The sequence below is a fragment of the Rhipicephalus microplus genome, chromosome 2 (assembly GCF_043290135.1).
Source record: "Rhipicephalus microplus isolate Deutch F79 chromosome 2, USDA_Rmic, whole genome shotgun sequence".
Classification (NCBI taxonomy): domain Eukaryota; kingdom Metazoa; phylum Arthropoda; class Arachnida; order Ixodida; family Ixodidae; genus Rhipicephalus; species Rhipicephalus microplus.
Genome location: NC_134701.1, coordinates 289256597 through 289281824, shown reverse-complemented (window position 1 = coordinate 289281824; position 25228 = coordinate 289256597). Strand labels below are relative to the sequence as shown.

General features: G+C 45.2%; 2 protein-coding genes across 6 annotated transcripts in view; one reads left to right on the top strand and one right to left on the bottom strand.

Moving 5' to 3' along the window:
- The window catches only part of LOC119177839 (uncharacterized), a 355504-nt gene that overhangs the window by 46275 nt on the left and 284001 nt on the right, over positions 1 to 25228 (top strand). The window lies entirely within an intron of this gene.
- Positions 1 to 25228, bottom strand: part of LOC119177850 (uncharacterized) — an 85007-nt gene that overhangs the window by 33998 nt on the left and 25781 nt on the right. For both annotated transcript variants that reach the window (XM_037429046.2, XM_037429040.2), the window contains exons 3-7: positions 24038 to 24120; positions 23816 to 23914; positions 19081 to 19185; positions 14301 to 14396; positions 12894 to 13075 (exon numbers count right to left, since the gene is read on the bottom strand). In XM_037429046.2, coding sequence (XP_037284943.2) covers positions 12894 to 13075; positions 14301 to 14396; positions 19081 to 19185; positions 23816 to 23914; positions 24038 to 24120 — 565 coding nt within the window. The remainder of the gene's footprint in view (positions 1 to 12893; positions 13076 to 14300; positions 14397 to 19080; positions 19186 to 23815; positions 23915 to 24037; positions 24121 to 25228) is intronic.

Genomic DNA, 25228 nt, shown 5'->3' with positions numbered 1-25228 from the left:
TGCCGCTGTGTCTGTTATAGACGCCAAACTTTGCCGCAAGCTCCGAAAGGTGACCACGCCGCTTGATATGTTCTTACGTGCAGCAAATGGAGAACCTGTTCGACCTATAGCCGCCTGCACTGCCCGACTCCAAATTGCGGAGGACCACTACATTGTTGAGTTTATCGTCCTTTCCTCGTGCTCTCATGACATCATACTTGGCTGGGATTTCCTATCCCGTAATCGTGCCGTTATAGATTGTGCCCGTTCCGAACTTGAACTGCTTCCGTTCTTCGACCAGCCCTACGACCACACTAATCAAGCCGCGCACAAGCTAGTTGTCAAAGAAGACACTGACATTCCACCGACAACAGCTGTTTTGCTCCCTGTGGTCTCTGACGGCATGCGTGATGAAGTAGCATTTTTTGAGCCATCAAGCCTCTTTCTAAGTCGGAAACCACTTCTGCTCCCTTATTCAGCCCTCTCAATTTCTAATGGAGCCAGTGCTGTCTGCCTTACCAATCCCCTTCCGCATACCATCAAACTGTTTAAAGGCGAGTCTCTTGGATGCGTACAGCCCATTGATAACGGACAAATTTTTACCGTGCCGTAAGAATCATCCCAAAGTGACCTCGCCGCTGTCAGTGCTCTTAACCACTCCCATCTACAGGCTTCAAAAGTGTTCGATTCGGCGATCGCAGACGCACTGTCACCATCTGAACGATCTGAACTCCTCCAACTGCTGTACCAATACCGCGAATCTTTCGATGTTGTTAAACCTTCACTTGGCCGCACTTCTACCACTCTACATTACATCGATACCGGCTCCCATGCGCCACTACGACAGCGACCATATCGTGTTTCTGCGGCAGAACGCCAAGTTATTACCGAACAGGTGAACGATATGCTGCAACGTGGCGTCATTCAACCTTCACAAAGTCCATGGGCCTCACCTGTAGTGCTCGTTAAAAAAAAGGATGGTTCCGTTCGCTTCTGCGTGGATTACCGGCGCCTAAATAATATCACTCGAAGAGACGTGTATCCTTTACCCAGGATTGACGATGCCCTTGATACTTTACAAGGTGCCGAGTTTTTTTCATCTTTAGATTTGCGCTCAGGGTACTGGCAGGTCCGCCTTGCAGATGCCGATCGACCAAAAACAGCCTTCGTGACACCGGACGGTCTGTATGAATTAAAGTCATGCCCTTCGGCCTCTGCAATGCGCCTGCCACCTTCGAGCGCATGATGGACTCGGTTCTTCGGGGTTTGAAATGGCAAATCTGTCTCTGCTATCTCGACGATATAGTAGTCTTTGCGCCAGACTTTGGAACACATCTCGAGCGCCTCAAACACGTCCTCACGTGCCTGAAGAATGCTCAGCTCCAACTCAACTTCAAGAAGTGTCACTTCGCTGCTCGGCAACTTACGATTCTCGGGCACGTCATATCAAAGGACGGTATACTTCCAGACCCGGCTAAGTTACGTGCTGTCGCCGACTTCCCCAAACCAACGACTATGAAGCAGTTACAGAGCTTCGTGGGGTTATGCTCCTACTTTCGCCGGTTCGTGCGCAACTTCATTGCGCCTTTGACCAAACTTATAGGCAGCACCACTGATATCTCGTCATGGTCTTCTGAGTGTGACCAAGCCTTCTGTATCCTTCGTCGTCTCCTCACTTCGCCACCCATACTGCGTCACTACGATCCTATGGCAGCAACTGAGGTCCACACCGACGCCAGTGGTGTCGGCCTCGGTGCGGTTCTCGCGCAACGCAAGCCTGGATTCACCGAGTATGTCGTCGCCTACGCCAGCAGAACTCTTACCAAGGCTGAATCAAACTACAGCGTCACCGAAAAGGAATGCTTGGCGATCGTTTGGGCGCTTGTCAAGTTCCGCCCATACCTTTATGGCCGTGCTTTTGATGTAGTAACGGACCACCACGCACTATGCTGGTTATCTTCGCTTAAGGACCCATCAGGTCGTCTTGCCCGTTGGGCTCTTCGGCTTCAAGAATATGACATTCGCGTGGTATATCGTTCCGGCCACAAGCATGCCGATGCTGATGCACTGTCACGATCTCCCCTATCCCCGGACATCGCATCTGTTTCCTCGGACAACACGTTGTCAGCGCTTGACGAGGACACCATCTCTTCTGCACAACGCAATGACCCATGGATCGCTTCGCTTCTTGACGCGTTATCCGAGGCAGCGACACTTCCAACCACTCGACCCTGCGCCGCCAGGCTCCGCACTTCAGTATTCGGGATGGCCTTTTGTACCGGCGCAACTATTCAGCAGATGGTAGGAAATGGCTACTAGTCATTCCCCGAACGCTGCGCTCTACCATCTGCGCGTCGTTTCATTCCGACCCGCAATGTGCTCCCGCCGGTGTTTTCAAGACCTACGAGCGCCTACGAAAAAGGTATTACTGGCGCGGAATGTTTACCTTCGTCCGCCAGTTCATTCGCGGCTGCCACGAATGTCAGCGGCGGAAAAGCCCGCCACATCCTACAACAGGTTCATTGCAGCCACTTCCATGCCCAGACCGCCCATTCGACCGAGTAGGAATTGACCTCTACGGACCACTACCATTAACAACGGCAGGCAACCGATGGGCTATCGTGGCAGTGGATCATCTAACACGGTACGCTGAAACTGCTGCTCTCCCCACAGCTGCAGCACAAGACGTCGCAGCTTTCATACTGAATCGTTTTGTGCTTCGTCATGGTCCTCCTCGAGAACTCCTCAGTGACCGAGGGCGTGTTTTCCTCTCCGATGTAATACAAGCACTTCTTCAACAGTGCCATATGGTTCACCGGAAGAGTACAGCCTACCACCCACAGACGAACGGCTTGACTGAGCGGTTTAATCGTACTCTGGGGGACATGCTCGCTACGCATGTCGCTTCTGATCAAACAAACTGGGACCTCGTTCTCCCATTTGTTACATACGCGTATAACACCGCTACGCAAGTCACTACCGGGTTTTCCCCATTTTTTCTCCTGTACGGTCGCGAACCATCACACACCATCGACACTTTACTGCCATACTCGCCAGATCCCTCCGAATACAAGCCTGTCTCGGAAGCCGCTCGTTACGCAGAAGAGTGCCGCAAGCTAGCCAAGCGGCTTACTACATCCGACCAACAGCGCCAGAAGGAGATCCGTGACGACGACCATCGTTCTGCACCAACGTTCGTTCCTGGAGCACTTGTATGGCTTCATGTACCACCCTGCGCCCCTGGTGTATCACCCAAACTACTCTTCAATTATCATGGTCCCTACCGCGTGGTCGAGCGTACTTCACCCGTGAACTACGCCATTGAACCCCTCACGCCACCGAGCGACCGTCGTCGGCGTGGACGTGATATCGTTCACGTAAACCGTCTGAAGCCGTACTTTGACCCGCTTGTCCTTACGTGTTAGATCGCCAGGATGGCTTCAACTTTTTCGCCGGGGGTAATTGTAGTGAATAAGAAAGACGTTAATACCATCAGACCAGCTATCATCAGCATAAGAAAAAGGTGCGAGGTCGGCGATCAAGCACCGTCATCTGGGTTCGCCTGCCTTCCTTTAGAGCTACCACCCGCTTGCTGAGTCCTTCAATAAACCCCCTTTACAATAATAATAATAATAAATAATTGTTGTTGTTGTTGTTGTTGTTGTTCCTTTGTTCTCTTCATTCTGTTTATTGCCTGTAAAAAAGCAATGGCATTAACATGTAGTCTGTTGAGTGGCAAAAAGAAACAAAGATAGTTTCTGTGATCTCGCAACCACATCGCTATAACATGGCTCTGCTGGGCCTAGTCGCACAAGTCCTCGGAGACTTAAACAGGCCCATTTATTTGTATTTATGATGGATGTACACAATAAATTGCTATTATTATTATTATTATTATTATTATTATTATTATTATTATTATTACAACTCCTAACGGCACGTTTCGCTGCTTTCTGGTGGTTAGTGCCATGTTAGAAGTGACCGACCGATATATAAGCGATTGAAGTTGGGAAGTTTTGTAGGTTTTCCGATGTTGAATATGGTGACGCGACTTCGACAAAATTGAAGTTGTCGATAACAAAACCCTCCTTGTACTTCGTTGGCATCTGCAGGTATGCGCCGACGCTTGCAAAAGTGTTGAATGATACTCGAACTTCATTGTTCGGACTATGTGGACGTTTATCTATGTAGGGTGCACGCCAAGAGCTCGCAGACGTCACCTCAAAGATAGCTTTCCTGGCGTCCGGGCACGCGACCTCAATGTAACTCCACGCTATCAAAGGCTGCCCCGTCCGACTCTACCAAAAGGCTGTGCTTATATGATACACACAATGCATCGACCATTGCTATAGTTTGTAGACCAGGAGTCGGCGACCTGCGGAGCACGGAGCAGTACTATCCGGCCCTCAGCAAAACGCCAGAACTCCACCTCCACTGACCTTCCTATCGCAAGGCCGACATGGCAGTTTTGACCTTGAGGGGAGCATTTGTAATTGCAGCCTTGTGACATGGTGCTGAAAATAAACATAATCTCTGTTCCGGAAAACTTTCCGGAATCTCTGTTCCGGAATCTCTGTTCCGGAAAGTTTCGCAGCCTCCTTCCCTCTCTCCTGATTTGCCATCAGGCCCCCGCTGTGTAGGCTTCGTTCAACGTTGGCCGTCTGCCTGAAATGGTTGCTGACCCATGGTCTAGACCGTATAAAGGCAAGAAATGGTTATGGTTGTATTGTTTACTTCGCGCAGGTTGTTGTTCCAAACACATATATCATTATGCACCATGACAAATGATCCATCGAAATTTTGTCCGTATAGTGCGAGAGATGCAGCCCCTTTTGGAACGCACCCGTGCTCACGGGCAGCTCACTTTGAACAGTCCTACGCGATCGATATTCCACCACTCCGTTTCCGCAAATTAAGGTTTCAAAATAGACACAGACGAGTTGTCGCATAGAATATTACAAGTCTAGGAATCAATGGCGTAAGTTTCAGCAGCATGTCACACAGCGAGCTCAAGAGACTGTTTTACTGATTGATGGTCATTTATGAAAGGCCAGTGGATACGTCTCACGATATGTTTGGATGCCACTGTGCTTAGCATCAGAGTGGCGTAGGCATACGTTAGGAATCTTATTTTTTGCAATGGAAGAAACGCACAAATCTATGAACCAACCTTAAACCATTGGGTTCTAACCCCCATTTTTTTAAAACATCTTTTCACTCGGTGCTAAACCAGGACTTGAGAATGTTGAAGGTAAGCCCACATTCCGCCAAAAATGTTTGCTGCATATGAGCGATAGCTGGTATCATTTCATGAGAACCGAGGAGTCGTTTTCAGTCTGGCGGCAGCTCTGTGCTCAGCTCGGTCAAGTGAAGGCTGGAATTAGAGTCGAGGCTTGTTTCAGAATACGGGGATAAGCTTATTGTAGCCAGGCCAGCTCGATGTCATCTATAGGAAAAACGTTGAGGACAGGTACGGATAGATGATGCCGAGAAGTCTGTCCAGAACGCTAAATGCATTAGAAAAACGTTTTTATGACATTTCTATGCTTCTGACATTTCTGTAGCAACGTCTATGTCGTCGTTTCACTTGCGTGTGGAAAGACGTGTAACGACCTCCATCAACTTGAACATTCGCGTCTATTTATTGGAGGAAATAGCATATGTAGGGTCGTGTCACCGAACTTGGTTGAGCGTGTACTGGAAGGCAGCCAGCATCGAAACTAGCTCGAGGAGAATCGGGCTGTGATCGTTGCTCGGGCGCACATGTCGCCCGAAGCGCGTCCTCGGCAGCAACCCGGCCTTGCCTTGCGGTCGTTCGTTTCCGCGCCCGTTTCCGGTCGGCCACGTCAGCAGTTTTCGGGAAAAGGAGGTGCTTAGCGCGCCACGTAAAGTGCCTTCCAGCTGTCGGCATCAGGGAGAACGCGAGATATGCGCGGTCATAAAAAGTGCGAGGAGACTGTTTGCGCTACCGGACCGCGCCACGAACGCGCGCGTCCACGTCTACACACTCGTAGGAGCGTAGCAATGTGATGACGTAGAAGTATATAACGCCTGGCCGTAACATCGCCTTGGGCAAGCACTGGGCTCAGGATTTGTTGTCACCTTCAATATGCCGCTCTGATTTACGAGGCAATGCGCTCGCGAACACAAGAAAACGAAGAAATGTGCGTTTCTTTCTGAGAGATATGCAAGACATATATGGAAGTTTCTGTGCATGCATCATGTGTGAACAGAGATTTCCTCTGCGTGCTTCTGCGTCGTGAGACAGTTACCGCTGTACCCTTTCATCATCAATATCTCTCTCTCTCTCTCTCTCTCTCTCACACACACACACACACACACACACACACACACACACACACACACACACACACACACACACACACACACACACACACACACACACACACACACACACACACACACACACACACACACACGCACGCACGCACGCAGCAAAACGACTATTTTTCTCACTTTTCGCCAGTTCCTTGTCCCGGTTCCGGGACAAGGAACCGGCGCAAATACGTTTGCTACACCGATCATACGCAATCGTCTGTTCGCACCATTTTCTTCAGAATGATTAGGTAAATATTTTTTCTTGCCTTAATGATAGTGGTGAGCTGTGGCCTGAATTCAGTGCCCTACAATGCCGCACTCTCAATAGCGTAGCTGTTTAAGCCGGCTGTAAAAAATTTACAGCCGGCTTAAACCGCAGAAAACGTCGGGTTGGCATGCGCAACTACGGGTAGTGGGAAAGTCCCACTACCGTGGTGCACGTGAAAGCGTGAGGAAGACCAGTAAAAGAAAAATATTAAGAGATGAAAACATAGACACACAAGAAAAAAATATGGACATAGAAAAGGATTTCAAAAGAACAGAGAATGTATTGCAGAATCTGTGGAATATGCCTCAGCACAGGGTCACAACATTCCACTGGATACCCAGTCACATTGGAATAGAGAGAAATGAAGAGGCTGACAGCCTCGCCAAGAAAGCATTGAACGAAGGACGGGATTGCGCAATCCCCATGTCTGGGGCGGATATTCAATATTTTATAACGCAAGGCGCTAACCATTGTTCGATAGAGAAGTGGTTTGATAGCCCCAAATTAAAGGAATCAGCACTCTGTGAAGTTGATTCACACAGAAAAAGTTTCGTAGCGACAGATCTCCCACGACACTTACCCCCGAATGCAGAGATGTTACTTGGCTCGCGACTTCAACTTACCTTGAGCAAGTCGGCGCGAAGCAAGCAGCGGACTTCAAAACGCCCAAGTCAGCCTTCGCGTTTCATAGATGCTCAGGCTGTCTTGCTTGGTCAAGTCAAGAACGAGCTTCAAAGCAGAAACACGCTGCTCGCCTGCTAACGAGGGTAATAATGAAGTTGTTCGCGTAAGGCATGCATTACATCAAAAAAAGACCGTACGTTTTAAAATAACTACAAAAACAAAGGGCCACAAGCATATTCTTGCCATTTTACGGCTAACGAGCGGCACGTAGTGCCTGCCGCCACAGCGATGCGCAGTGTTGCTTCTGTAGAGCGGTCGTTGCCCGCTGGTTTTAGTGGCCACCCAAATGCGGCGCGTTTCTCCATGGTTGCTTGTTTGGAGGCGAAGCAAGCATCGCGCTGGGTTCCTTCGTCGGTTTTTTTTTTTTTAATTTAACGTCACGGCATGTATTTTGGCTGACCGGGCTCACGAGGTGATGCGATTTTCACAGTATTTGCCTTTCTGTTCACCTGTGTGCATGCCTGTACTGGGCTAGGTCGCAATTATGAAAAAAAAAGTTCTGGGAACAAATGTGATTCGTATCCTTTTGTTGAGCTTGGTAAACAAGAGAAAAAGTGGGGGTCAGGACATTGCCCTCAGCAGAATTCTGTCTCGCGGGGTGCAGCAGTGTCGCGCTGCATGATGGTGAAGCGGATAAAAAGAACCCGTGATAGGGGCACCTCTTTTTTATGTGTGTGAAAGTTTACGTAGCGTTGTGCTACAAGCGATGCCTTTCTGAGCGAAAAACAGCGCCCTAGACGGGACGAAAGGATAGACGAGGCACACGGACACAGCACCGCGTCGATTTTTTTTTTACCGAACGAGATGGAAAATGTCGTCGTGTTATAGAAAAACAGAAATAGCCTTTGCGGTTACGGAACACTTCGGCGTTGTCGACACCGGGGCTATTAATACGCACGTGTGTGTAGTCGACACAACCTGTAACAGTCCGCCGGCTGCGGAAAGCGCACCAGCATCGCGTACAGGTGCTTTGCGATGAGTAGCGTAACTTTTCCGACTGCACGGCACACTGTCGACTACGGAATGCGGACGAAATTTCTGGTGACTGGTTGGAATGTGCCAGCGCTGTAAAACCTGAGAGCCATCAGTGGCTGTAACACTGGATGCACGGGCTGTCTTCGGTTGTCCCCACTTTCACGGAGCGGCAACATAACGAGCAGCTGCCCCACGGCGTTCTTCATGAATCTGTACCTTGCGTGGAATTGTTGCTCGTCGTACAACTCCATCGGATTGCCTTGGTCACGTAAAGCGGTTCCAAGAATCTTCGGCAGGCAGTGCGCCTCAAAAAATGCTACGCTTATGGCGAGGCAAGCAAACTCAAAAGCGGCCACCTTTCACGCGACGTCCATTCGAGCGGTGGCCATGTTGGAATGACGCGTGAAGTCGCTTTCAAGCTAGCCCCGCAGCTGACTTGAAACTTGTCCTGACTTCGACCGAGCCAAGTCGCCTTCAAGTCATCCGCAAGTTCGAGAACGATTTATGGCGACCGGCAAGACTGGCTTGAGTCAAGAACGAGTCAAGTACGAGTCAAGTAACATCTCTGCATTCGGGGGTAACCCACAGACTTAAATTGGGAGTAGCATACACAAACAGCTTCCTGCACAAAATACATCGATGCAGCTCCCCAGAATGCCATTGTGGTCATGCAGAAGAAATTGTTCGGCATATTCTTTTAGAGTACGTTAAATAGGCGAATGAAAGAGAAAAATTAAGGAACAAATTAGCAAGTTTGGATAGGTGGTCCCTCACATTAAAGAAATCGCTCGGAATATGGCCTGAGATGCACTTTCAGAAAAAGGCGAACATCTTCCTGACAAACTATTTTGTGGAGACCGGACTGGCCAAGCGCCTGTGATAGACGGCAAGGGATTGATATATATGAAATGTGTTAGTGCATAAGCTTACAGTAGAAAAGGAAGGTGTGTGTTTGTTAACTGCTGCATGCAAACTGTGCATTGGCATAATATTTCAACTGGTTTCAGTGTGCTATTATGTTTTTTGGATTGTTAATTTTTGGGTACCATTCAGTATTATTCTTTTTTTTTTTGCTGCAGAACTTATTGATATGAAGTAGACGAGGCAGTATGGACCTCAACCTCTCCACAGCAAAGCAGTTAGAACAGAACAAAGCAATACCGAAAGAGGTAGAAAAGAAAGAAAAAAGAGAAACAAACAGAGAAAGAAGTACAGAGAAAGGAAGCAATAGAGAGACAGACAAAAAGAAAGAAAACGAGAAAAAAACAGCAAGAGAGAAAAGAAGAAAATAAAGAAAAGCATGCATATACACGAGTGAATGATGATGAATAAGGTGAAGCATCTGTCCGTGCGTTCGTCTGGCTTTCCGTCCGTGCGTCAATCTGTCCATCAGTTCATGCGTCTGTCTATCTGTCTGTCACTTACACTAGCGCCACCTGCTGAGCCAATCATACAACTAGGTGGTTACGAACTGGTCACAAAAGACATGCATGAACAGACCCACGGCGTTAGGAGCTTCGCCCCTAAAAAAAGACTCAGTAACCGTTGAAAGAAAGAGCGATAGATAAAAATAAGTAGGGAGAAGTGACACAAGCTTGACACAAGCTTGCCACAAGATGTGACACAACAAGTGACACAAAGGGAGCAAACTGATGCAGTAGCTTAAAAGGCATGCAAGAAACGTTATTGATTGGCCTCGCCTATAGATTGTGGGCTGTAGGGTATATTTTCAGGCTTAGCCCACTACCGGCAAACGAGTAATTGATGAGGGGTGAAAGGTCTTATGCTCCAGGTTAATAAACAACATTGTCTCGGTTTCAACACATCAGCGAAGAAAGATCTTTGGTGCGAGCTCGTTTTCGATATTTCTTCTTCTCTTCTACGTTTATTCGGCGCTCATTCTCTTACCTCGCGGTATTTAATTATGCATATTATAAACAACATCCTCTCTACATGCTGCTTGTGTTAGCTTGTCTTCCGCGGCTGCTATTGCGTACTCCGCTTCCTTTGGGAGACGTTAGCGTATCCACGTTCGCACAGTCCGGCACATGAGTCACGTTTATTCCAATTAGCGTGGACCTGCAGAATCGTCAGTATTTTGTGCAGCGACGGCTCAGGGTTTCTGGCGACCTATACTGTGCGTAACGACTTCAACCTGGAGGCTCGTTTCATGGCGCGCTCGTGAAACGCAATAAACGCCGTACTTCGGGTTGGAAGCTCGTTTATACGCTTCTCAAGCAGTCTACGTGATGTTGTTCGCTGTGTGTGTGTGCTTTGGGAGTGAGGAAATTCGTTACGGCGCTTTGTACGGTTAAACACACCGGTGCGTTTGCATATTTTTTTTCCCCCACATCAAATGAAGCGATTGTGACTCGTGCATTTGCATTAAGAGGCCGACGTTGCTCGCGCTACAAAAGACAGTGTTTGGATGGCTAAACTTAAATATGCTCACCGACTTACTTTACTGATCTCTAGTAATGGTAAATGTAATTGCGGAATCGAAGGTGAGGTGTCGTAAGGTCATTTTTGCTCAACACCATCATTAAGGCTAACGCGTTTTTCAAAACATCCGACCTAAAATTTTGCTGTGAAATAATTGATGTTAAAGTTGGCATTTCATGAAGAAATTGCGTAGCAGATCTTGGTATCATGGCTTCGTCTTCAACGCTATTGCATTTTTAGTAGATATCGACAACTGAAAGTGCAATACAGGCAATATTTGTCTGTATTGTAATATTTGTGCCGTAAGTACACGCAGGCTCATTATTCGCGCCAGTTTTATAATCAAAACAACCCCCCAAAAATATGCATTAAAATTAGCGCAAAACTCTTTTAGTAGTTGTGCAAAGTTATGCATAAGTGCGAAAGCTTGTCTTTTGGTCTCAGATAGACAGAAAGTATAGTAATACCTATTCACAAGTTTGATGATACAGCCAATATGTATTTACATTTACAATGGGCCTCCTTAATGCACCCGATATGGTTGATACACAATGAAAACGAGGGAGACTTTAGCCATTTGTCTAAGGATTCCTAACCATTGAGATCGCGAGTTGGCCTAGTTAAATTATAATTTTCAGGTCGCGGTTAGTTTTCACAGCCATCATTCCGCAAAAAAAAAGCATTATGTTTTATCGGCTTTTGTTGTGTATCCGCTATATAGGATGGATTCAATTAAGGGCCTCCTATTGAAACATTTGTAGCTGTTGGCTGGAGCTATTTCTTGAGAATAAGATATGTATGGCTCGATATTTTATGGTCTTTCGGAAACCAGAAGCTTGATTTAAATATGCGAAATTTGAGGCATTAAAAGTTGTTTTCTGACATATAAAAAGCTCTGCCACTGTTTCGGTAATTTATTCGCTGTTGCTGAAAAGTACTTGTTTAATTCAATATTAACAGGCTGTCATGTTTCTCCAATCAGGCGAAACTAGCTTTGCAAAGATTTTATGGTTTGAAAACCTGCACATACCATAAGCTTATTCAAAGTCGGTGACTGGTGAATGTGACTGTTCAAAATTGGAGTCCATGAAAATCGGTGACATGATGACCGGGACCTCGGCTTATTCTTAACTCAACACATACTTGTGTCAGCACGCTTAAAAATTCGGTAGCGTGGTTGCAAACGATTTGGTTACAAGCCAACAATTTGAGTTAGTACCATTCGCTAGCTAACGAGGTAGTAGATTTTGATAACCTGCATTTTACTACCTTCACTTCTTAAGAGGTCAGGGCCTTTCGTGACTCGTAAGAGGTTAGAAGAGAATTTTTTAGGGCTCGTTTTTTTTTGTTAGACACAATATTTATGAGAACTACCCAGCGGTGATGTCAAGAAAAGTACAGGGGATGTTATTTCTAATAATTGCGACATACAAGTAAAAAAAAGTAAAGCGGACTTTTTTCCCCTAACGGGGACCCAACCAGCAACCTTCGCGCTACGCATGCGATGCTCAGCCAGAGCCCCGGACAGGTAGGGTCGGACGCGTGACGCGAAGGTTGCCAGTTCGGCCCTGCCAGTTATCGTTTCTTCCCCTTTACTTTCCTCACATGTATGTCAACACTACTAAAGATAACACCCCCTGTACCTTCCTATCGTCTGGTAGTTTTCATTAATATTGTGTCTAATAAAGAAAAAAACGAGCCCTTAAAAAGTCGTTTCTAACCTTTTACGTGTGAAAAGGCACTGACCTCTTAGTTATGGTTCTATAGTGAAATGCAGGTTATTGAAATCTGCTACCTCGTTAGCTAGCGAATGGTACTAACTCAAATTGTTGGTTTGTAACCAAGTTGTGTGTAACCACGCTACCGACTTTTTAACCGTACTAACATAAATGGACTACTTGTTCAGTTAAGAACGAAGCCGAAGTGCGGGTCTCTATTGCACCGATTTTCATTAGCTCCGGTTTTTGATGAGTCACTTTCATCAGTTCTTTCTTCCACATTACTTTCTTCACATCTACATCAGAATGATTACAAATAACTTTCTGTATACTTGGCATTATTGTGTGTTAGTAGTCGTTATTATAGTAAAAGGTTACTATTTACTGAATACATCGACTTTAAACAGTGCACTGCACTTCTTCACAATACGTGTCTACCCGCCGTGCCCAGAAAAGTCAACAGAGCTACCACATGCACCGTGCCGTACCTTTCTTCAGGGTCCCTTTCGTAGGCGCGGTTCAGGTGTCCATTAGACGGCTGACTTCGGGGAACCATGTCATCCGGTTCCTTTCGTGTTGCGGCGGCCGTCACCCTAGGAATCGGCCGTACAGTTTCCGGGATGGTCTCTGGTCGCACGTGAGGCTCTTCTGGTTCAGGATCAAACACGCTCTGTGCAGAGGTATACGATGTAGTATAGATCACCACCCTCACCGTGAGCCGCTCTGCACTACGTCCCCTGTAGGACGAAGTCCTTTTCTTGCCCACGCTGATTTCATTTTATGCTGGCAAATTCTCTAATTTGATCACCCAACTAACTTTTGACCGTTTGTGGATTACGTTTACCATCCAGCAATATCTAATATTTTTACTTGGGCGAGTTCGTACATACATGGACGAATGCTGCGCGACTTACCCTCGTATTCAGAAACGCTCATCGATTCGACTTTCACCCTTCACTTGACAGGGTTGAGCAGTGTGCCACTGCTCGGCTGAGAATGACGCTGCGCTACTCAAGAATCGCAGCAGGCTATCCCTGATATGCAGTGACTTGCCGTTCTTAGAGATGGCGCTCCCATCTGCTTTCTCAAGTGAAGGTGAAGCGTTGAGTGAAGGGACGTTCTTGAATACGGGGGCTAGACGAAGACTGGAGACACGCTCGTCCGCAGCTTAATGATGTCCGGTCTTCGTCTAAGTAACGCTGCATCCGTACGAGTCCTTAAGAGCTATTCGTTGCTCTCACTGACCACCAGTTCACTGCCCTGTGCATTACGTGGCCAGCCCTGCCAGTCCATTTCTCTCACTCGATGGCTTGGTAGCCAAACTTTATTAATAGTCCAAGCGTTAGTATCCGGATAAATTTTCTGGGATAAAGTCAAGAGTTGAGACGAACTTGTCAACTAGAATATCTGCTACATCCGTGGTTTGCTCTATGACGCACGCTGCTTTCTTCTCATCTCTCAATGTTGCTCCTATTTTGATGGATTTGCTCGTTGGCAGACATGTGCATTCGCTTCGTGTGCGGGCCATGTAAAAGATTTTCGTGTTCATATAAGGAGCCTGACTGTATCCAACGTGAGCATACATTGATGTATAAAAAATGCTCGCGGCAAGAATTTTGGCTTCAGTTCAGGTTGGGGTAAGCTTACATTAGGTAGGTGGTGGATCGTCAAGCACTTCAAGGCACGAACGTCATAAAACATGTCAGAGTAATTATTCCAGCTTTCTCTAAGTGAGCATCGAAGGAGAAGAGAGCATGTGTCCTGTATTTTTGCGCTTTGCTTTTTATTTCGAGAAAATGAACCATCCCGGGCGGCAAAGCGTTCACTATCTTCCGAAATTAGCTAGAACAGGTGCTTGACATTATAAAAAAACTGCCAGAGCAATAGAACCTTACCTTGAACGCTTTGTCCACAGCAGTCTGAATGTCGATGCTCTCCTTCTCGCTGTCTATTTCCTCCTTTCTCTTGTGCACGCACATCACAATGGCGAGCTGCATGCAAAGAGCGGGAACATGTTCTTGGTAACAGAAGGGGCGTTTAACAGTGAATGAAAGTGGCACCCGCGAATAATAATAATGATGTCTGAGGCGTTACGTGAACAAACCACGCTATGAGGCCCGTCGTTGTGGAGGGCTCCGGAAATTTCGACCATGCGGCGTTCTTTAACGTGCACTAGCCTCGCACAGCACACGGGCCTTTCGCCTCCGTCGAAGTGCTACCGCCGCGGCCGGAATCGAACTCGCGACCTTCGGGTAAGCAGCAGAGCACCACAACCGCTATACACCAGCGCGGCGTACAAGGGAGCGGTGAAGGCGCTTTCAAGTCCACCGAAACTGAGGTGCACAAACATCTGCATCTTGCCGGAATCTAAAGACGTCAGAGCACTTAAAAAGTTAGGGACGATAATCATGTTTTTAAATTCACAAAAAAAAGATAATTGCATTAAGATATGACTTTTTCAATACTGTGCAAACAATATCGAGTAAAAAAAGAATGTACGGGCTGTTCACATTTTTTAAAGTATCGTGATATATATAGACACATTACGTCTTGTGTTCCACAAAGCAGCGTTTACTTGATTCTTATCTTCTCTCAGCTAACGGTACGCTCACTCAACTCTGTGTATTCTAAGATGTAGTTTTTTTCGACGACGGTGTTTTGCGGGCGTAGTCCTTCGTTATGCGGACGACAGCTAACGGGCGTAATCCTTCAGTATTAGATGCATGAATGTAGTTAACACGTGGTGCTCCACTTGGCTAATGCCACTAAGCTCGTTTAAAACCATGCAATCGTCTTTACACGTTGAGCTCTTAGAATTACCATACCCGAGACGCTCTTATCCCTGGTTAACATCGCTCTTATCCCTGGATAACTACCCAAGTATCTTACTTTTAAGAAGCTTCGGGGAGCGCTATGTATGCTATATTGTTGTCTGTCCCTGTCATGTTGCGCTACGCCATATGAATTGGGAATACTAGTCATCTAACCCTGCAACGAGCCTTGACCAAATATACGAGCATTCGAAGGCGAAGTTAACACTTCCGTATGCATTACTATCCGAACGTGTGCTAAAAAGATGGAGGAAGCGCCAATTGTTTTTAACCGTATTAGGAGGTCAGGAAGGCAGTCCGCACTTTACCCGCACTGATGGCCACGTTTATGGTAGCACTTCACGGCAACAAGGGTGGCGCTGCCGCCGGTAACAATGTTACCACGAACTTAGTTACAGCTTGGCACTCGACGCGTTCATCGCCGCTGCCATCCCCACAACGGCCTGAAATCAGTCCGAGGGCTGGTGGGCTTTCTGATTCAATCTTTTTCTTTACAGACCGTTGTTGCGCTTTCCGTCAGCGTGCAGCGGCTGCCGAAAACTTAGTTTGCGTAAATAAAATAAAAGAGAACTTGATGAAAAGTGCCCCTGTCAGCCAGAAGTTTGTTTCCCCTGAACTGCGTTGAAGAAAGGGGGGGGGGGGGTCGATCAGCATTGCTTTTGAAGCAGCGTGAGTGGTCGGCCCACCTTGGCGGCGTCAGCGGAAAGCTCTTGAAATTCGGTGATCGTTCTTTCTTCGCGAACTGAGAACTTCTTTCAACGTAGCACTTCTTTGATTACGGTAACTTCATTGACGGAGACTGTATAGTGCATTTCTGGATATAGGACGTGAAGAACATTACGGGCAACATAGAACCCAACTTAAATGTGGTTCAAATGACGCGGTTCAAATAAAGCATGGAAAACGCTCAGACAATGTACACAGGCAATGCGAGATATGCGTGTCATTTTTGCGTGATTGCAGGTCACACATTATTTAACTAAATAATGCTAAATTATATTGATATGCTAAATTCATGCAATTTAGAATCACTGGAAATTTGAAGACGAAAACAAAAACTTAAAACACCATTTCGTATAATCCAAGGGATTTTCAAAATACCTAAAGGCGAGTACATACGCCTTCCCGGAAAACGTACACTAGATTGAATCATGATGCCCCCATTGAACCTTTCAGCGCTCGCACTGACATCTTTCGGTGGTCATTTTTCCCGGATGCTATAGAACAATGGAATTCTTTACCCCAACATGTTATTAATAGTATCAATGTGCAAACTTTTGACTGAGAAATTGATGCTTATTTTGGGGATGGTTGAAGTACTGCCCATTCTGTTTTCCTGTGTTTATTGCTTAGTGGTTTTTTTAGGTGTTCTGTTTGTACTCATATTGTACTCCCTCTCTGTTATGACCCTCAAGCGAGGGTTGACAGCATTATTAAATAAATAAAATAAAAAAAAACTCTACCAAAAGAACCGACCTGTGTTTCTATCGCTCATAAACACGGTGGTGAAATAGACGTAAACAGTGGTTTTGTGAAGCCGACGTTTTGGCACAACCCCTGCCTACACATTTTTTTTTTCTCATTGCGAGCTATTTTTCACTTCCTTTCGTTTTTTTTTTGAACTTAAACATTGTGGTGTGGAACGAAACGTATATTTGCGGCAGTTTTTATGGTTTTCACTGTTTGCTGGCGGGGATATTGTTAAAATTAAATTTTGCGATTGTTGGAATTAACCATGCTATAATTAGGATGCATGCTGTAGTGACCCCATGCTATTTTTTACTTACTATGATTTTTAAACGTTAACTTTCAATTTGAAGAACACGGATATTCTGCTTTTCAGTTCGAGATAAGGTTACGGCTGCTTTCATTATATACGCGTGTCTTTGTGCGAAACTGTTCCATGCGGGGCTACACAGCCAGCCAGCCGGAAACTTCTTGCGGTGTACTGTCAGAAATCTTAAATTTGAAGCATACATGAAGAAAATTATGTTAACATGAAATTCAGTTCAGCACAAAAAGTGTACAGCAATACGCCAGCTAAAATTGGAATAAGTGCGGGCTGCGCTCGTGATATATGTAACAGGATTCGAAGCTGACTGGCTTACTCGCATCAGCTGGGCGATGAGTCACTGCACTCGATGACGGAATGTTTAATTGGCATGTTGCAGTCCTTGCATGTGAATGTTAAACGTGCTCGACATAGAGCGCCGCTCACAACGAAGAAAAAGAAACAACACGTGTGCTTGTACTCTTTGGTGTATACGAATGCCCGTCTAAAGAATCTGTCACTGCGGCAGTTGGTGAACGTTTCCTTCCGAGAGAAACGGTAAGGGTGACAAGTAAAAAATATGACAGTATTTTACAAAGACTGCGAGTAAGTAAACTATGATGATGAAAATGAAAGCACCCAAAAATGAGTAAGGGAAGCAAGAATTCGTGACAGGGTGTCCGTCTCCATACTTGGCTTTACTTCTTGCATTTAGAAAATCTGTAGAAAAACATTAAGCGTCACACAAATCTGTGGCAGTGTTCATTCGCCAACACGGAGGTGAAAAGGCGTGAAGTGTTCAGCACGGCCTCGACAAAGGAGACCGGCGTCGTGGGAGCGTCGCAGTGCGGGGATCCCACGAGGCAGCTCGTTATACTTTCTGCTTGGTGCATCAAACACGATTTGTCAAGAGAACCGTCATGCGGCTCACGTTGTTTCCTCTAGGCTTTTCCCATTCCATGCGTATGCAAAAGCGACCTCAGAACTCGTAGCTTTCCTATGGTAGTTGACGAAGTTTCGACCTCGAAAGGATCTTGTGAGGCAGCGCTTCGCTGCCTTCTCCGAAACGAATTCTGACTACTGACTATGATTCAAACGTGTCGTATTCAAACGTGTCGATTCGAAGATTCAAACGTGTCGTATTAGGCTGAACACCACTCTGCATCCGCCAGCCAGCAAATCAAGACAGTGGAGCTGTTTAATATGTGTCTGCTCAATAATCATCGTCATCATCATCGTATCTCATTAGCCGGTACGCGCTCCCTTCCAGAGCGTGGTTAGCTTTAGACGAAGTGCTGGCACGCTCGCCAACGTGAGCCAAAGTCGAAGTTTAGCTTAGCTTGGAGGGTATACACTTTAATAAAGATGGGTAAATGCTGGTATCAAGTTTGTATGAGAAAGGTGAATGATGTATAGTCGTTGTCCAGCTTCATATATCATAGACATTGTAATCTTAACGTTAAAGCTTGATATGACTTGCTGAACTAAGCAAAACTTGGTCTAGCATAACTTAACAAAGCTATAGAAAAACTATGTACAGCAAAACTGTGGCTTTGAAGAAGCTTCGCCTCGCAAAAGCAACGCCATGTGCGTTTGTCGCGTTTTTTATTTTTATTTTTTTGGAGGGGGAAGTAAAAGGAAACGTGGCCGTTCGTCGACGTACAGTATACGTATGTGAATGTTCTTAACATTCCTTATTTTCAACAGGAGAAAAATTGCCTGATGTATATCCGGCGTATAAAGCAGGCCCAGCTTTTTCCGAACTAGACGACACGAACTGAGGAGGCGTGTGGCACACGGTTCAAAATATGCTCAGTGGGTACTGGCGTTGTCACGGGTATTGTTATGGGCATCGCTAAGCCTTCGTTTTCAGCTGCACGAAAAGCTGGAGCGAATGCAATATTCACTGTAAAATTGCATCTAAAGCACATAATGGTTCACTGAACGAGCACAATGCCCTACACGGGGGAAAGAGCTTAAGAATTCAGTCTCTGGCTATCAGTGTAGAACATGCGCTGATGTCCAATATACCTGCAGTTTATAACTCAGGCCGGTCGCTTTCAAGATGCTCACCTTTACAATCCAGCCGAGGAAGAAGTAGCGGGAGAAGTAGAGGAAGATTAGGAAGAAAGCCAGTGCTGTCTCATTTTCCGGCTCGAAGAAGTACGTGAATATCATCTGAAATAACAACATTATTGTTACGATTTTGTTAATACACTTTGCAATAAACGTCAGGTTGATTGCCCTCATCAAGAGTAAGACAGTGCCAAGTAGAAAGGTGATGGTGAAAGACAAACATTTTACCAACAGACGGGTCATCCTGAGCCTTCTTGCTTGCTGCTTTGTACTGGAAAAAGTGCCATGGGTTTGTTGAAGAACTGTGAAAGTTGTGGTGGCCACGGAGAAGTATCGTGCAGCCATCTTTGCGGTTAGTCATATAACCTCGTCGCAATTAGGTAACATGTTGCACAACACCCGCTCTAACTAACTGTACCTGCTTTCCAAAGAGTTTGCGAGCCGAAAATACTTCTGACAACTGTCTGGTGGCAGCTGATTGTACTCCCTCCACTAAAGTAGCATCTGTGATATCGCGCGTTCACGTTTGACGGAGCAGATTCTCGGAGGTCAAGAACACAGAAAAAAATAAACAAACAAACGAGGAAGACGAATAAGTGGTCCGGAGGGCTGACGGTGCCTTTACACTGCCTGTGGTGTCACCTGTGACGATACACGCATGCTATTGTAGCTTATTAACCCAAATTTGTGACTATCGAAAATCTACAAAACTATGCATGACTGCTTCACTGGTTCTTTGTCACCGTCAAATTTTCAGTCTGTTTGCCCAACATCGCCTCAACTCATACGGTCCGATGGGAGGACTACTTTACGATGACCATCCGTGGCTTCATTTATAGTGCTACGACTGCGGATGGAGAATGGTTGAAATTTCCTGCTTATATGTTAAGAAATGATAGATTTTGCTTAACTGCAACACAGGAAAAAAACAGAGTTGGAATAACTTTGACCAAAAGAGATGAGTGATAGTTTAATGCAGAAAATAAATTTACGCCAACCCAAGAAAAAACTCTCGAGCTGACTCGAGCAAAGCTAGCCCAAAATATTGTGCTGTCTGTTCAGAAAATATGCGACCTTTGGGTGCAGACCGGTGGTCATATATATATATATATATATATATATATATATATATATAATAAACGAGAACTATGCAACTTGAGAAGAGCACACATGACAAGTGACGTTTTCCCGACTTACGTACTAATGTGTTGAATCCAATTTTTGACATAGTCTTTTTACTATAGATTGGAAAAATAAATTCACTTGCACTTTATGTAAGGTGCAGGAAAATAACTTTATTGAATGAGTTCTAAATCTGAAGCTCTGGTGGGTTGGTCATGACCTGAGTTGCTAATGACAACTTATATGTGTTTTTTTCGTATATTCTATGCCTTTTTGTTAACACGTTCTTAACTGCTTAGTTCCTCCGTTCAGGCATATAGTAGCAAATACAAGCAATATTTTTTTTATAGAATAACACTATTGAAAGCACTACAGCGGAAACATATGAAACGTGCGAGCCCTTGCTGCTAAATGTTCCTGAATTGATTGAAGTGTCCAATGGACTCACAAGTGCTGTTGCAAAGTAGGCGGTGTATATCCATAGGATTCCTTGCTCTATCTCCCTCATACTGATCTACTTATTAATAGGCTAACAAACTTCGTTTGCAACCATGTCTATGTGTTCTGTCTCCTCTGAAGTATTAGTTTGATCAGTAATCAGGACAGACGAGAGCAATAACGAGCATGAAGTCGTGACATTTGTGGAATGCTTGGGGCCTGACGCGCGAAGGGGAGCAGGTTGTGTGGTCTAAGTGCTTCGATTTTGTCTGTTCTTTTTCTTTAGAAATAACCTACTGTAGAGGGCTTGAGTTTCATATAAATTCGGCTACTCTATTTCGACAAGTTAGCGCAAAAAATAGTACTCAAAGTAAAAAAAAAGATGAGCAAATAAAAGAAAGGCAGAGCGAACTCAAAAAAGTTAAAAAAAAGTTACCTGGTAATCTTCAGTTTGTTTGCAGAAGTTCCCTTATCAATAGAGCGTTCACACTCAAATCTCTAGCTCTGCCCACAGTATAAGGGCTTCGCATTATTTTGTTTGAAGCAACGCATATATCTGTGCATCACAAGCACTAATCAGTCCAGTGTGTCGCCTATTCATGTTCATCTTTTGTACAACTATTTCTCGGTCCACATGGCACCCTCGAGTATGTCTGTGGAACTCGCTTTAAGTATTTGTATCAGTGCACCATATGTGTGGAGCAACGTATCCTGGAATTTTATCTGTGCAGGTTTCAGTTTGTTATGTCTACGTGCGTATCCCACCTACACTTCTTTCTCTGCTTAGTTCGTTTACATTTCGCAAATGTGCGTTGCTTCTTACGTTTTGTCATTATTATTATTATTATTATTATTATTATTATTATTATTATTATTATTATTATTGCTGTTGTAGATTTAAGATGGTCGCCACCGTCGTTATGTGTTGACTACATTTTCCTTAATGAAATATTATTATGGCTATGTCGGTGCTTTTGTAAAGCACCAGCTGCCACTTTTTACTGATGCGAAAAGCACAACGTTGAAACAATTAATTAAGAGCAGCTAAGCCAAGTTTACGCGAATAACAACACGTACAGAGTCCCGTTACTACAGATCTCATCAGATGTAGTTGTACTAATTAAGAAGACAGGACGCGTAAACACAGACACAAGAAGAAAGTCGGGTGTTAGTGGCGTCCTTTTCGTGTCCGTGTTCGCATGCCATGTATTTAAGTAATGAATGCGGACCAACTAGCTCCGCTCTCTGATATTTTAAGATGAAGTGGCACGTACACCATATACACCGCAAAATAACACTACACGTCACGTAGCAGCACTCAAATTCGGAAAGTCGAGTCAAACGGACACATAATGAGTTCTTACAACGAGTTACATGAAGTACGAACAAGTGCTACCACAAGTATAAAATCTGTGTTAGCAGGTTTTCTCAATATTTCCCAAAAACACCGCTCTCTTCGAAGAATTTCTTGACTGCTAGAAGTTCGCGTTTTTGTAAGGCATGTGTCTGCCATGGACCCAGGATTTTTCGAAGAGCGGAAGGTCTATGGTCCAGGGTGGTTACATACTTTATTAACTGTTGTAGTTCGTGCTGATGTCACGGGAATTCTAAAAAAAATATGTGTTGCACATTTTCATCTACGTGTCCACATGTGCATTCTGGGCCCTCCGCTCGTGAAATTCGTGTAAGCAGCGCTTTGTGCACGCAGTATCCAGCTGAAGTTCCAGCTTCGGCTGGATGGTGAACCTGCGTTTCAAAGACCCCGCTTGCTTTTAAAGATAAATTCATCCAAAATTCTGGAGTAGGTCAATATAAAATATGTCTGAACCAGGGGCGTAGCCAAATATTTTTTTGCGCGGGGTACGTGGTGCTTCAACAGTACTTTGTGTGTTCGTGGGTGCGTTTGTACGTGTGCATGTAAATATAAGGAAGCAAACTTGAAAAATTCCTAAAGCCCCCAACCCTTGGCTACGCCACTCAGACCTTTGGCTATTCCGCTGGTCTGAATATTTTGAGTTTCTATCGGACAATGTGGCTTTGCAACTACAAGCTGACATCTGTCGCAGTACGTGCTGTTCGTTATATGCATTACCGATGTACCGCGTTCTTTTCCGGCTACTTTGTCAGCCGCCACATTTCCATGGATATTTTATGTACATTTCACTGCGATTTGTCAAGTAGGTGAGAATATTATTATTATTTTTTAGTTGTCTGCGTTTAACATTACAAAACCCCGATATGATTAGGAGGAATCCGCCGTAGTGGAGGGCTGCTGGAAATTGCACCCACCTGGGCTTCTTCAACGTGAACCGAAATCTAAGCACACATCACGCCCCTATTGAAATACATACGGCTGCCGTGGCCGGTATTTGATTCCTTCGGGTTAGCAGTCGAGCACAACAACGAGTAGTTGAGGTTATCCTCGTCGCAAAGCCTTAAACTTCTGCATTGCCTTGCGTTATGGTCCAGGTCATGTTTGATCGTCGCGCTCCTTTTGCATTCCCTTTTATTATTCAGCCCGCTTTCCCTCCTTAAGTGCGAACAAGGTGCAAACCCTAGCTGCATTTCTTCTGCGCCGTCACTCTATCTGCTGTGGTTGGCTCTACTTGCCAAACAATATTAAGACACTTGACCTGTTTGACTCAAAGGGTACTGACACGGAAATTTCCAATTGTCGTTTTTATGTACAAATGAAGGGTCAAACTGTCGAGCGTCTAAGAAATGACCTACTAAGTGTGAGTGTGCCCCGAGAAACTAATTACACTGTGTTTTTGCAAGCCAGTTTTGGTTTCTTTTGTACCCTGGCGTCAGAACTTGATATGAGCTTTTCGACACGTAACCGCGCAAGATCATAGCGAATCTTCCGCCGTGCCAGCCATGGCTCCATGACGCATAAGAGGTCATTTCGGCAGTTTTGATAACGGCACCCAGACTGCTGTGTGAAGTCATCATAATTCGTACTGTAGCGTGACGTCAAGCTAGTTGACAAGTGCACCATTGGAAAACTGACTCTATACATTTTTAATATCAAAATAATCTATGTTATCAGAAATTTCTGGGCTACATACTTGTTGAGAGCTGTCTCTGCATATAGGATATTATTAAGGCAGTGTAAACTCACTGGTCCGCTATAATTACTGGTAAGGAAATAAAAAAAAGTTACAAAACTCACCTCGGAGGTTGCGAAGAAGTATATTGTTATAGTAACGCTCAGAAGAAGGCTGACGACGGATGTGAAAACGAAAAGTGGAAATGCCGTAGCCTTGTCGTTCTGCAACACAAACCCCACAGGAGAGTGAGTGTATCGGTCAAGGGAGACAAACTCTTGAGTGGCCGAGAGAAGGTAAATAAAAGCAGAAAGAGTCGCGCTCTGCGCACACGTTGACGCACTTACCTTATTTGACCATACCAGAGCTCCTGCGCTGAATAAATAAAGCATCTGGAAAACCAATATTGCCACCACGCAGAAAGTGTATTCTGAAAGCAAACATTTGGAAACTTGTCATGTGGTGAACGAAACCCATACTTGATTGTCATAGACTCTCATAAAAGTTTTCTTTCCAGCACATTACATAGAGTGATTATGCTGTACACAATATTAATGAGAACCGACAACGATGCAAGGAAAGTATACGAATTGTCATTCAACTAAGCAAAGTATCGGAAATGCAGCCTTTAGTTATGCGAATTCTAAGGCTGCTCGTACGGTCACTGCTGGTGGAGAGTAGGATTTTGTTCAACAAAAAAAGAAAGAGAAAATTAGGCAGATCCCACGCACCTTGGGAATTGATGTTATGCAAATCAGGCGAGTGGAATGTGAATATGTTTTTTTTATTGAGCGAAACGTCATGAAGTGGCGCTAAATACCTGTACAAATCTATGCACACACTTACGTTAAACAGCTGCGTATATTTTTTATTAGCAGTTCTTTACAATTGACGAACGATGCCAACAGCAACGTGGATATTAGTCACATCAGAAGCGGTAAGCTGATATGAAGCTCTGGTGTTTGCGGTGGTGCGTGCGAGGGTGGTAGCCCTCAACACTGCTACACAAATCAACTTCAGTGACTGGTGCCTAACTGCAATTTACGTTCACCCAAGATGACGGCTGTATCATAGCAGTACATAGGTAATGTTTATAAAATCGGATAGCCAGTACTGCAACCACAACTGACGTTACACGAGCATTAGTGTCTATTTGAAAAGGATATCCCAGGCCTGGCGTGGCTCTGTGATAGAATGCTTCATTGCCACGCAGAATGCTTGGGTTCAATGTTTTTGGGGGACACGAACGTTTATTGTTTACATTCGTCCGGACGACGCTGCCTATGGGAGCTTTTTCCTAACGCTCAAGCGTTAAAGTAACCCATGTGTGTTCTCGCCGTTTCTGGGTAGATATAAAATGTATATCACCTGTGGCACATTCCTGTTTGCCTGTGGCACATACCCGCCCCCTGGTATGTGTCACTGTTTTTTGGAAAGTGTTTGGCGACGTACGCGACGATATTGTGACATTATTCATGTCATAACCAGCGAGTCGTATTCGTCAAACCATCTTACCCTCGCGTACTAATTTTGGTGTA